The 13771-nt window shown below is 48.9% G+C and overlaps 1 protein-coding gene across 1 annotated transcript; it reads right to left on the reverse strand.

Annotated features, from left to right (window-relative positions):
• Positions 1-842: 842 nt before the first annotated feature.
• LOC149359386 (3'-5' RNA nuclease TATDN2-like) lies at positions 843-6050 on the reverse strand. The gene is made up of 6 exons (XM_089567666.1): positions 5985-6050; positions 4629-5030; positions 3939-4108; positions 3363-3492; positions 1469-1681; positions 843-980 (listed from the first exon to the last, which is right to left on the reverse strand). Exons 1-6 carry the CDS (start codon positions 6048-6050, stop codon positions 843-845), a joined length of 1119 nt encoding a protein of 372 aa, XP_089423792.1.
• Positions 6051-13771: the final 7721 nt, after the last annotated feature.

Consider the following 13771-nt stretch of genomic DNA (forward strand, 5'->3'; position numbering starts at 1 on the left):
TCTTGTCTGGCCTTTTGAGGAGTTGGTTCCATCCTTCTTCGGAGGGAGCTGGCAGTAAGGTTCGAGGGGGCGGATTTCCCGCGCAACCCCAGAGGATGTGTGCCTCGGTGGCGATTTCTCCCTGGTAACAATTTTGGCAGACGGGGTCATATTCCCCGTCTGTGATGAGTGAAAGTCTAGAATGGCTAAGGATGGAGTGCGTCTGCAACCGTCTCCGGAGTGAGAGACGAGCAGACTAACTACTCCACCATGCCAGCTCGAGAGTTCGGAATAAACAAAGGCGCGTCTAGTGAATACGGTGTATTCGTTCACTCACATCATCCTCCCTTCCCTTACGGCGAGGTTCAGGTGTCCACCGAGTTATGCGAGACAGATACACTTCCTTTCCTCAAAAACCAATTTACCGACGAGCAAGGCGTACAGCCGAACGGGAGATGGCGTTCTGTGGACTCCCTGGCAGCGTTGCAAGACGCTGCCGCGTTCCACTCTCAGAGGCGAAGCTTAACATAGCCAAACATCAGTGACACAAGCAGCAACACCGCGCTTAAGGCTTCCACCTCACCGCACTTTGTCAGCAAAGTGCCCTCCCTGAATTTTTTTTGTTTAAGTTTTATTATTCCAGTCGCGGTCATTGTGCAGGTAGCCTTCTATGAATACTTCCTCGGCTAATTTTCATCCACCCAGAAAGTTGACAGCAGCGGGATAAGCCTACAGAGTCACACCACTGACCGGTCCCTAGAATGCGAGCACTGGCAAATAAACAAACAATCAAGGTCATTTAGTTTGTTTTCTTCGCAGTTATATTTTTTCTTGCACGCGCAAAGGTTACACACTGTCCGACGTCAGATTTTGTAGATTCGCCGCGTGTTCTGGCGGACGGCTGTCAGTATGTCGTCGACATCGATATTGCGCAATGATGCCAGCCACGTGGCCACATGGATCGCCATTCCTGGTTGCGAAGCTTTCAGACGCCCCGATTCCTGAAAAAAAAAAAAAAAACCAAGAAAGTGGGAATGTCAATAACGCGAGGCCCATGCGTTCATATGGCTTCTGCGAGCATGGCACTGTAAGGATTAACTACCAGTATTGGCTAACAATAACTCGTTACAAATATCCCATTACACATTGGCACCCGTCGTACTCTGCAAAGTAGCCCAACCCAAGACCCATGGCGTTCCGAAATTTTCCAAGGCATGCCTCATATCAACAGGGCGGCTAAAGCAAAAAAGTGGCTTGCGTCAAAGGATGGTGCTAATACAAACACTGCCTTATTACGTTGCTCTCTGCACAGTACTATTTGCAATGGTGGCTGCTTATAGAAATAAAGGTGTCTTACAGAGCCCCCAGATTACACCGACGTCACGACGGGGTGAGAGGGGGGGGGGAGAAATCACACTAGCCAAAAAGAAAATTAAATTAAGGATAGCCACGTAACTATGATGAATTTGTCGTGAAAATCCGTGCGTACCGATTTCGGGAGGAAATACGGGGAGTCCGTCTCTATCAGCAGCCTATCCAGGGGGATCTTCCTGGCCACCTCGACCAGCCCACCGGCATTGGGGAAGCTCACGAGGGGAGTGAGCCCGAGGCAGAGGTTGGGGAACTTCGTCAGCCAGCGCTGCGCCTCCGGCCAATCGGCGGTGAAGCAGTGGCGGTGTATGGGGTAGTCCGACGGCACCATCTGCGGAAAGGGAAGTCAAGAGATCCACTTCGTTATCATGAGTGAGCCGTCAACATATACCGACTCTTTCACCTAAGATGTTCTGCCGTGGTCTACAAGAGGCTTTTTGAGTTAGAACAGTACTTTTACTTTTTTGGGCATTGCGCTGTCAGCGGTATAGCGCGTCAGAATACAGCTAATACGTGCTAACTAGGACGATTAATAATATCTACTAGCGAACTTTGAAACAACTACTACAGTCCTTCAAAAGCCGTTGATGACTATTGCTATTACTGTTAGTCTCCTTCACAGAAATACGCATAGTCCACCATCCGCAAAATTCATATCAGATTTTAGAATTTTAAAACGCACTTACCCTGGGCGCTATGGGCCAACAAATCTGACTGCATCGCTCCAAAATACACGCGCTTATTTCGCAGGCAAGGAAACCCCTCCAGTACACCCAAGTCATCGAAATAGAGAAAATTTTATTTCGAAAACAATACTACTTGCACTTTCACGCCTTTGCCGTACCGCGGCGGTTACCACCATCGTGCCGCGGCGGTGACCACCATTGACCTTCATTTGACCTTGATTGCATTAGATTGGACGGGATTGGATTAGATTACATTGGATTGGATAGGAGTGGATTGAATTGGATTCCATTGGTTTGGATTGTAGCTGGTGGTGGTGCTTGTGGTTAGACTTGTGGTGATGCATCGGTTAGATGCATCACCACAAGTCTAACCACAAGCACCACCACCAGCTACACTAGCAGCTGTACCATGGCGCAGGTACGGATATTGCTTTCGCAATTACCGGGCTTAACCAAGCTAAGCAACAGCGAATTTTTATTGTACCACAGCGCCAAGGGCAACTACGTTTTTTGTATTCTAAAAACTGATTAAAAGGTTAACTACTCAATATTAGTAAACCAGCCTACTACATAGCACGTCTTAGCGGTATTGTGATGTGCTACACCGCTGAGAGTGCCATGAAAAAAAAAAGCCTCTTGTAATAATCGCAGAGCATGTTAAGTGAAAAACTCGGTACGCTGAGACAGCCCGCACACCGCATCCGCCTCGGAAGCGGGGTCGATAGTCAGTGCCATTAAAAGGAAGTTACAGCGGTGATACAATGAATACAAGCTTTCTCCTGACCTGGAGCTCGGCTTCTTTGGGGCGAAATGTTCAGAAAGCGGGTCTTGGACCCCGCCTCGAGTAAACGAAGGGCACCTTATGCAACAGTGCCTTTTGGCCCCCCCGATGCAAACAAAAATTCATTATCATCAGATAACGCACCCCAAGTGTAACGGGGGATTCCGTTTTAGAGAAGAGAGAGAGAGAGAGAAAAGGACGGAAAGGCAGGGAGGTTAACCAGGCGATGCCCAGTTGGCTACCCTACACTTGGGGAGGGGAACAAAGGGGAAAAAAGGAAAAAGAGCGGCAAGGAAATGAGTCTTCTAAGTGACCAGCGACCACTATGTCACAGGGACAGAGGGCGCGAATGGAAGCGACGTGCGAGGGATAAAGTTGATAAAAAGCAGCCTGGGTAAATATGTGACTCACACTAACGAGAAATTTATGGGGCACCTGAAGACTCTGCACCTTACAAAAAGGTTTACATGTGCCCGGACTAGCCTACGTCTGGAAAGTAATGGATATGGGGCTGCGCCAAGTGTAGCACGGCAGTCAGCTTATACCTCTTTGAGGATGCCGATGGTGTCGGACGTGGAGTCTCGAGAGTGGATTACGAGGGGCAGCCGACCATTCAGGGCAAGCTGCAGCTGCCGCCGGAGCACCCGCTTCTGATGGCCGTGGTCGCATTTGTTCCTGCAAAAGCGAGATAACACCATTTCGTAACGTGTAGCGAAGGCAGCTTTACGTTGTTAACGCTACTCAGGTCTCAACACGGACAGGAGTCAATACTAATGCCCCATGAGGCCGAAAAATTTGTCGCATTATATACGGCGTGCTCGTAGCAATTAAGGTAATAGGGCGCTAATAAAACCCCTCAAACGTATAAGAAAAATGTTATTGACGGTTAAGAAACGAAAAGAAAAGCATGCAGCCAAGCTTGAGTAAATTTTGAGATGCGGTTGTCTCTTCATTCACGCAGCACTAGAGACAGAAGCCGCCATATGCGGTGGTTTTTTGAGCGATGGGTGGAACAGTATTGATCTTTAGCGAAGTCTACTAATGGGCAGAAGACAAAAAGCACTTCTCCCCCCCCCCCCCCCCCCCCTACTCTCCCGCATTGAACTGGTATGCGCACTCACCTGCGGGAGTAGTCCAACCCTATTTCACCCAAGGCGACGACTTTTGGATGTTCCAGGGCCTTGATGAGGTATTCGTCCACCTCTTCGCTGTACTCGCGAGCCATGTGCGGATGACATCCGAAAGCTCCCCAAACGCCATCCTCGGCCAGGATCGGCTCCCACAGGCGGCGCTGCGCAAAGTAGTAAGCGCCAGTGCCAAATTAATTAAGGCAGAGGGTATAATTGACGTCAAAAGTGGCAGGACTAGGCTTATAGAGGAATAAATATAAGAGCAGCTAACGCAGGAGGAATTACGGTATATGGGTTTGTGTAGGTAGTACATTTTAAAGACATAGAGCGATCACCATGTAACCCTTACTATGCATGGGAATATTTATGCATTGGAAAAAAAAAAACGCAACGTCGAAGATAAAGACTTATTTCTGCGGCAAATTTATCATAGTTCCATTGCAAGCTAACAGAAAGAGTAAATAAATTACTGTAATGGGATTACAGTAACTTAATTACTGGCATAAGTGCGGTGAATGCATCTGTAAGTGAATGCAAGAATGAGATGCGACGTTTATACAAAGTATTGATATTGGCACGGATTTAGCTCCGCGAGGTCATTAGAGTTGACTGTAAATAATTCAACTCGCATGAGAAGACAACAGACACGCGATAAGATTGTGTTTGAAAAAAAAAAAATACCTTTTGGAATGTCTGCGGATCGCAAAAATTTGCCACGCAGCCTTCATAACAATCAGGGAAGGTGTCCCGATGCTCGTCCCGGAATCTGGCATAGGTTCCACGGTGGCCCACTTTGCGGAAGATGAGCTCCAAGTGACAGTGGGTGTCCACCAGGCCCATTCCTGACGGCAGCGAGTACGGCCACTGCTTGGTCGACTGTGGCATGACTGGCGGTGACGCTGTCCGCGTGGGCTCCGAAGGCGCGGCAGTGCAGGGCTCGGCCTCTTCCTCTTGCACAGCACGGGGGGCCTCGACGGACGACCTCGGCTGCCGTGAGACGCGTCTGCGCTGGAAGACGACTTCTGCCGGCTCATCGTGCCGACTCCAGGCATTTTTCAGGGCACGGGCGTCAGCTACAGCGTCCTAAAAAGCAAAAAAAAAAAGATGTATATAGAAAGAAATCTGCTACTAGGGATAGTTTTTACATGACGTGACAGGCTCCAACGTTGGATGCAGCAACGAACAGGCAGGAAACGCTCTTTTGTCCCCTTGTCGTGGGGCGTGGCCTACTAAGTATTCTGGCATTAGCTATAGAGTTGCAGTGACTTTACTATTAGCGACCCCGCACCCTTTCTGCAACTTCCCCCATTCACCCCTCCCCACCCTTAGCCAGAACAAGAAACAATGAACTCTCCTCTGAACTACGGAGTTTTTACATGACGTCACAGGCGCAAACTTTGGGTACAGCAGAGGCTTGGCAGGAAACGGTCATTTTTCATGGGGTGTGGCCTACTCAGTATTCTGGTTTTAGCTAGTTCCAGTAACTTTAGTATTAGGGAACCTTAGGGCAATTTGGTGGCTACACCAAGGCTAGCATACGACCAGACTTGCACTCGACCATTCCTGTTGGAAGCAGTCAGCGCCAAGCTGCGCTTGAACTGCAGGAACTGGCGCTAAAGACGATAAAGCCAGATAAGACGATGACCGCCGCTTTTGAACAAATTGCTCCCTGGGCGTCGCCATTTTGTTCACTGATGTGCTGCGTATCGCACACAGCAGCAGAGTAACTTACGCACGTAGGATCTTTTCCGAGAAGCAGTTTGCAGAGGAAAAACGACCACGAGGGCACTGACATGCGCGCGGAAATCTTCAAGCTACAGTGCAACATAGAAAGAGCTTGAGGCGTCAGGAATCAAAAGAATCTTTCAAAACACGTGTATGGTAGATCACTGGGACACGGAAACGGGTAAACCTAAATGCAGGTGCATTAATCCGTAGACAGAGCGGAGATCTGAGACACGGAACAAAGCGTTCGCGTTACAGGTTACGGCGTTCATTAAAATAAATCAATAATTAATAAAACACAAGGCTGCCTACCTCGTCTGACCGCAGACAGTGCGTCGTGTAGGTATTCGGGCCGTGCCACGAAAGAGCGCCCGGCATGGTGTCCTGCTGGGAACAGGGCTGCGTCTCGTGTAAGTATTTCTCGAAAACGGAGAATGGCTGCTCGTCCTCCGATGACTCGTCGCCTGTCGAACGTCCTGCCGTAGTTCCGGCTTGTCTGTCACCAGGCCTTGCGAGTTCAGGCGACGATTGGGGTTCAGTTGCAGACGAGACCGCGAGATTCGGCAGCGAGATGTCCTCTTGAGATGAGCAACGGCGAAGCATGACGTCTAATCGTCCCAGGATTCGGTATCCGAGCAGCAATCCCAAGTGTCGTCGCTCCCAGCGAATTCAGCAAGTGGTTGGTATACAACCATAGCAGCCGGCCTGCTAGGAGTCATTACAAAGAAGCAAAGACATGTTACAACTGGTTATTCATGTGCAATGGCATCGCGCTAACTGGAGCATAAGAGAAAACCGGCATTCCTATTTGGAACCTGAATTCTTTTGGTGCAAACGAAATAAAAGTCAAGTCAAAACAGGACCTATGCTCAGGGCTGAATCTGCCCAAATTCTGTAAACGGCTTAATTTCGGAGTTTTTGGGAAATCACGTGGGCCTCACGATAATTGCTTCCACAAATGATTATAGAGCAAACGGAGCGCAAAGAGGTACCTTTGCTTTGCGAAATTTACTACACGTGAAATATTCCTAAAACGTGACTTCAGCCGATTTGCGAAATGCTTAGCTCGCGAAAAATATGTCACAGTAGTATCAGGACATGGAAGGTCCGTGAGATTGTCTAATGTTATTGAAATCTGCTCTTTGTGAAATAAAAGCACTCATACCTACGCATACGATGAACGTAGCCGCCAGAAATGATGTAGAAATTAACGACGATGGGTACCGCGGCCTAGTCGGGAGAAAAAAAAATCAGTGAGAGTACAAGTACGAACGAGCTGCTCTCTTGAAGGAAGACCACTCTCAACTGCAATGGCAGCAGCAGTTAGCGTAGTTTTAAAGAACTATCAGGGTACCCTACCAGGCGAAAGGGAAGGCTGAAAACCAGATGCGGAAGTGGACGAAGTTCTAAGAAAAGAACCGGTCACGTCGTCAACGCCACTTCCCTCACGCCTTCACGGCAGCGCTTCAGAGGTGGAGTTTTCTAAACTAACCTTCGCGTAGCCTTTTGCATATACCTTCTTCCCCCCTCCTTACTTTGTTCTCCCCACTCCCCTCTCTGAAAGACTGCGCATATTCTGGAGCAAGTTTTCCTGGCCTTTTCGGAGAATCCATGCTCGGCTGGTCGATCCCAGACGAGTTCCCTTGTTTCGCAGGTCTTTTCGGGCAAGCACGATGGGAGCTACAGACAGCTTATTCACCCATCGAGCAGAGGGAGTGGGCCTTTTACTAAAGTCGGATACAACTTAAGAATCCAGTGGGTCTTCCTTGTAAAAGGAACCCCTTCCAGCCAGTGCATCGGCCGCTTATCTTGCCCCTGCAAGTATGGCAAAGCAGGGAGTCGTAGTTAAAGGGTAAATTCCTGCACTCTTTGGTGGGTATAGACCCCTCTCTGCATTGTGCCGCCGCTCCCTGCATTGTCACGCTAGCAGGGTCATGGGAATGGGGCTATGCTACTGGTTGGAAGGGCGTCCATTGGCGGGGAAAAAGCCTCTCGGTTCCTGACTATATCCGGCTGTAGAGATTCACCCCAGCAGGGGCCGCCAGGCTTGACTACAGGTTTGCCGTGCGAAAAAAGAACGTGGAGGGCGCAGCTATTATAAATCTCGTTACAATGGCCATTGGGCTTGGTTTAGGACATAGTTAAGAGCAGTGGTACTTTGCAGAAGCCCTTCAAAGAAAGCTCTCTAGCACATGGCGTCGACCGATTTTCATGAGGCTGCGGTTAATCCGGTTGAGCCATCGTTATTCCCCATTCATCTGCCACCCCATGCGATTTCCCGCTAGCAGGTCTTGCAACTGTGGTACACCCAGCGCGTCGTCTGCTCTTTTGGTCCGCGCATTCGTTCACGTCAACTGATCGCAGGCCAGTTTTAGTCAAGGAGAAGGCAGAGTCGAGCTGGTTGGTTCATGTTGAATGGTACGGCAAAACAGCGCCGACGGACGGGACGGAAGAAGACGAGACAGACACATGCGCTGAACTAACAACCAAATGGTTTATTGCGAAAGAGGGGGCAATATAAAACATAGAAGGGAAGAAAAATGCGGTAGAAACATGACATGGCATACATTCGGAAATCATCACTGATTAAGAAAAACGATCTCCTGTGGGAATAGAGCCACCGATGGTTGGCTTACACATGAGCGTCCTCATGCGTGAATGTGAAAGGCCTCCGATATCAGGCGCGAGGTGTGATCTTTATACTTGGCGATGATAGTGGTTTGGTTCAAAAATGCCTCACATTCGTCGCAATCTGCGAAATGAATGACCATGTTATTTCGGCGTGACTTGTTTTCAATGTCTTTCGCGTGTTCGCGTAGCCGATCTTTGACGCACCGTCCGGTCTCCCCGATGTAAAAACGGCCGCATGACAGTGGGACCTTGTAAACCACACCACAGCAACAGTTGACAAATTTGTTTCTGTGTTTCTTCTGACAAGCCTTCTTCCCACTTTCCTGATTTACTGTCTTGCACAGGTCTTCCTCGGGTAGCCTGCAGCGGTGAGCCTAGTGACCTGCGCGTCAAAGCTGGCTTGGGTTTTATGCGCACATGATCTAAACAGAGCGGCTTTCATGCATGTTTTCGCTATCCCGCGCTTAACTATCTTAAAGTGGGCCGACCGGAAGGGGAGCAGGCTCTTCTGGGAGCGCGGGGAGTACATCCAACAAACATGGTCACACGATAGCACAAGTTACAGATCTAAAAACCTTAGTTTGTTGTTAGTAGGTAGCTCTGTGGTCAATTGTAGGTTGTTAAGTTCAGTACTGAACACGTCAAAAATCTGAGCAATAGATTGTTGGGTCACCTTTGCAATAAAATACTAAAAAGTCTTCTACATAACGCATGACCATATAACAACAATGCCGTCAAGCTTGGCTTGAAGTTTTCTGTCGCACGAAGCTAAGAACAGATCGTTAAGAACGGGAGCGAGGTTGGATCCAATACAAACACCTCGTTTTTGGATAAAAAAAAACTATTGTCAACTCTAGCAAACGTGGACTGTAAATAAAAGCGGAGCATTTCTAGAAACATGCTAACGTTCATACCACTAGAGTTCTGGAACTTTGTAACTCCGTGACGGTCGATGCAACTGCTGATTTCTGCGATCACCGCACTTTGCGGCAGGGAGTAGTACAAGTCCTTGACATCCACTGAAAACGCGCTAACGTGGGCAGGACACTCGTTTTGAAGGAATTCTGACCCGGTCTCAGGCTTTCTGATGAGGAAAGGATCTTCAACCTCAAGGTGCGACAGGCACTTCTGCAGGAACTCCTACCTCGCGCTGTCACGTTCCTCGTTCGGACACAATGACACGGAAGGGGCAGCTTACTTTATGCGTCTTGGCGCTGAAGAAGACGGTTAGGCTAGATGCCTTCGACGCCTTGACAGAAGAGGCCAGTCTTGAAAGGCCAGCACGCTCACAAAGCTGTACTGCCTGCTCTTGCAGTTTCGACGGCTTGACAGTTTTCACTTGTCTGAAGTTGGCCGCGACTCCAGCTTGAGGCTTATCCTTGTGGAGGTCGTTTGCCACGACGACAAAACCACCCTCTTTGTCTGACTGAAGGAGCTTGACGCCAGCGGTCCTCAAAGTCGCTGGCGTCAAGCTCCTTCAGTCGGACAAAGAGGTTGGTTGCACAGAGGGTTGCACACGTGTATCCTACGACAGTTCGGCGTGGCTATGCTGTTGCCGGTATATCACGAGGGACTGCGAAGGACGGCCGAGGCGGTCGAATTTCGATGGAGGCGAAATTCTAGAGGTCCGTGTAGTGTGCGATGTCAGAGCACGTTAAGGAGCCCCAGGCGGTCGAAATTTCTGGAGCCCTTCACTACGGCGTCTCTCACAGCCCGAGCCGCTTTGGGATGTTAAACCCCCATAAGCCCAACCAAACCTGTCGCATGCTGATGTGCGCGTGCGCGCTGTCCTTAGTCACCGAAGAAGCATAACGTCTGGAATGAGCCTTATGTCCTCTAGGCCCCGAACATCTATGGGCACTTCACGGGGATCTTCCAGGATATCACTGGTTACCGTCTGTCGAGTGATCGACACAGGTGGAGCTACGGGAAAGATTTAGTGTAAGAAGCAACGCACCGTACCTCTGCGAGGATTCCAGTTGTCTCGGGCATCGATTGAACATCGAAGGGTATAGTCGCCCATGTAGGGCAAGCCGCAGCTGCCGCCGGAGCGCGTGTTTCTGCAGGACGTGGTCGCACCTGTCCCTGCAGAAGTGATATCAGTGGTAGGCGCGTAGATTAGGTTACGCTACACAGGCACGCACCGAGAAGGGGCGTGTGCAGGAACCAGCATGAATAAAATGGCCGTGCAATTGAGGACCGTACTGCAACAGTGCGTTTGAAATTTTGGCCATTTCAGCAAGGAAACTGTCGCCGTATGCAGGAAAGCAAAAAAACAAGACGAATAGTTGTTATTGACCTGAAAAGTTACGGTGGTTTGTGCATATATGTATTGTGAATGACGAAGCAGTTTCAAAGCATCAAACTGAACGCACCTCTTTGAGGGTGAAGGCGAGCGCCGGGTGGCGGCACTGTGTAACCCCGAGTATAGCGAGGCAGTGCGAAACATGGCGCAGCTTGGGTACACGCTGCTGCGTGTTTTTCATATGCCTGTAAAAGTGAAGCTGAAGGTGAGTGCTCTGAAAAATAGTTGCACACAACGGAGCCTTGATATATACACCGGAAAACAACAACGAACACTGGCGCCACACTGATAACTGCAGTGAAAATGCGCTTGTCACGGTTAGAAATAACGAAAATATGATTAATACCTGGAAAACCGCGCACGCAGTGGAATTCGCTAAAGCCAAAGATATCGCTTTGCTCTAGCATACAAGGCTCGTAAACAGAAAAATAAAGGAATTTTTCACAAGGTGAATGAAACAGTCCCATCACAGCTGGCAAAAGCGCTGCATTAAAGTGGAAATGAAGAATAAAACGAATTAGAGATTACTGCGCCGACCCGCATTGGGAGACTGCGAAAGAATTCACGGCTTCTCGGCACTCGTCGTTTCTATTTATCATTTTCTTTTGTTTATTAATTTAACTACTCAATTAGCGTAATGATCTTATTCTTTGATTAAAGATCGATTCATTTACTCTGATTATACCTTCTTTTATCTAAGTCTACTATTTCGGGTTTTCAAATTTGGCGCCTTGGTTGCTTTCCCGTCCACTTAGTATATAGTACCCCCTTCCAGCTTATTCAACCATCCAATAATTTTTGCTGATAACTGATGAACTGATTATTCTATGTCAATGAAACTTTGTTCCATAATTATCACTCATAAATACATTTCAGTTCATTTCAAACTTTATTCCTATTTTCCCACTGTTTTGCCTTCCACAACTGTTTTCCCGTCCACTAACTCTATCGACGTTTTTGGCCCTAGCTTATTAACTAACCACTAATATGTAGATAATTTTTTTTTTTTTTTGCGCAGCTTCCTCACGAGTACAACTACTCATTTCATGCTACCCCTTCTGAGAACGTCACAACTGCTGCGGACATGTTTTGCGGACACGTTTTGATGACACGACTCCGCTGACATAGCCTTTCGCATTAAAAACACGGCAACTACCCCAAAACATCTTCCAGTGCAATCTGGAAGAACACTACACAGATTTGTGGGCGTACTCACTTATATAAGGATGTTTTATTCCTATCTTCCCGAGGGCTGCAAGTTTGGCCGTTCAGCTAACCGTCGGTGAGCTGCTGGCGGTGACCTGATGAGGCATGTGCGGATTCCAGCTCAGCGTTCGCAGCGCCTCACCGGACAGGGACTTTGGCATGTGACGCTAGGCAGAGATGACAGTGAAACCACTGTCTACAGATGCACGACCAGTTCTGCGGTGAACGAAGCGATAGAAGGTTCAAAGAGGCGACACAGCAAAGCATGAATATCAAAAATAGTATCGCTTATACGCGCCACCACTGCACAGTGTACTGCTCAGCGCTTCTGCAGTCGTCAGTGTGCCAACATAGATAAGAGATAATTTTGTGCTGGAGATACCCGCCGCCACCGCCCTCACGTTGCCAGGTTATTAAAGCACCCCATCAAGAATCGTGTCTGGCAAGCGCGAAGCAGAAATACGAAAGCGTGAAATAACGTTTACTACGCACTCTAGCTGCATCCAGTTGGCACAGTACCATAGTCGGATACAACTCAAGAACAAACCGGCCTTTCTGCGTCAAAGCATCCCCTTCCAGCCAACGTCGTCGGCCGATTCTCATGAACCTGCTAGCCTGACTATGCAGGGAGCGGCGTCACAATGCAGAGAGGGGACTATTCCCGACCATGGAAGGAGAGGACTATCCCCTTTCATCTGCCACTCCCTGCATTGCCAGCTAGCAGGTTCACCAGAATTGGCCGACACCTTTGGCTGGAACGGGTTCCTTTGAGGGGGCAAAGCGGCTTCGTTCTTGAATTGTGTCCGAGTATAGTGAAAAGCAACGCTCTACGCGTTCGGATTAGGAGGAGTACCTCTATGAACGTCGTAGCAGTCGGGGAAGGTATGCCACTGCTGGATCCTGAGCCAGCCGTATACGATTCTCTGTGGCGCACATTGCGGAATAGCAAGCGAGGGTGGAAGAGGATGTTCGCTAAGGACCCATTACTGAGGAGAGTATAGGTGGTAGCGACGACGTAACATACGCTGAATTCGACACAGTAGCGGCAGGTTTTGCCGTATTCTCATCGAGACGGTCACGGAGCGTCCATTCAGACAACTGGGAAATAGGCGACACTTTTGAACCGAAAGGTGTTTCCGCCCGCTTCTTTCGCTACCAGGAAGTGATCTAAAAGACACGTGGTAAGGGCGATAGCTTTATAACCTCTTGGGAGGGTGTGAAGAGAGGATGCGAAACAAATGCGAATGTAACAGCTTGATACTGAAAAAAGCTATCCATTAGGGCTGAAATGACGAAACTGCAAGTTTTGCTGGACACACGTGCAGTACGCACCGTTCTTTAGCTGATCATTTTGTGCCCTTTCATATGGTTCACCAGTAATGTAGATTCTGCAGCGCTTCGGGTCTGTCCTCCAAGATTAGGGCCCACTATGTATAATGTCGCGGCCTACATTCCATCAGTCATGAGCGTCGGCCGTTCTTATCCCGACGGCCGCTAAGTGCGATTCTTCCTTTTGCCTACAGTGCGCGCCATTTTTAATTGCGGAACGAGGTAAATACATTCACGCATTCTCCATTCTTCTCCAAAGTTCGAAGCTATTGGTATGGTTTGGCTTATGGGGTTTAGCGTCCAAAATCGGCCCACGCTATGTGCAAGGCTGCAGTGTAGGGCGTCCGATAATTTCGACCACCTGGGATTCCTTTACGAGAATTGAAATCACATGGTACAGGGTTCTCGAGTGTTGCCACTGCATCGAAATGTCACCGCCGCGGTCGCGATCGAACCCGCGTCCTTCGGGTCAGCAGCCGAGCACCATACCACTGCGGCACTTCAAAAATTTTAATACCGGCGCAGTGGAGTCTTGAAGTCACCGGTAAGGTGAGAGTGCGCGAAAAGTTCCCAGACTGCAGCGTCTGCTTTTTGGCAGTATATTCTGCCAGTTAAGATGTCGGTGAAG

Source organism: Amblyomma mixtum, chromosome 2 (assembly GCF_055824585.1).
Source record: "Amblyomma mixtum isolate Tamu chromosome 2, ASM5582458v1, whole genome shotgun sequence".
NCBI classification, from domain to species: Eukaryota; Metazoa; Arthropoda; class Arachnida; order Ixodida; family Ixodidae; genus Amblyomma; species Amblyomma mixtum.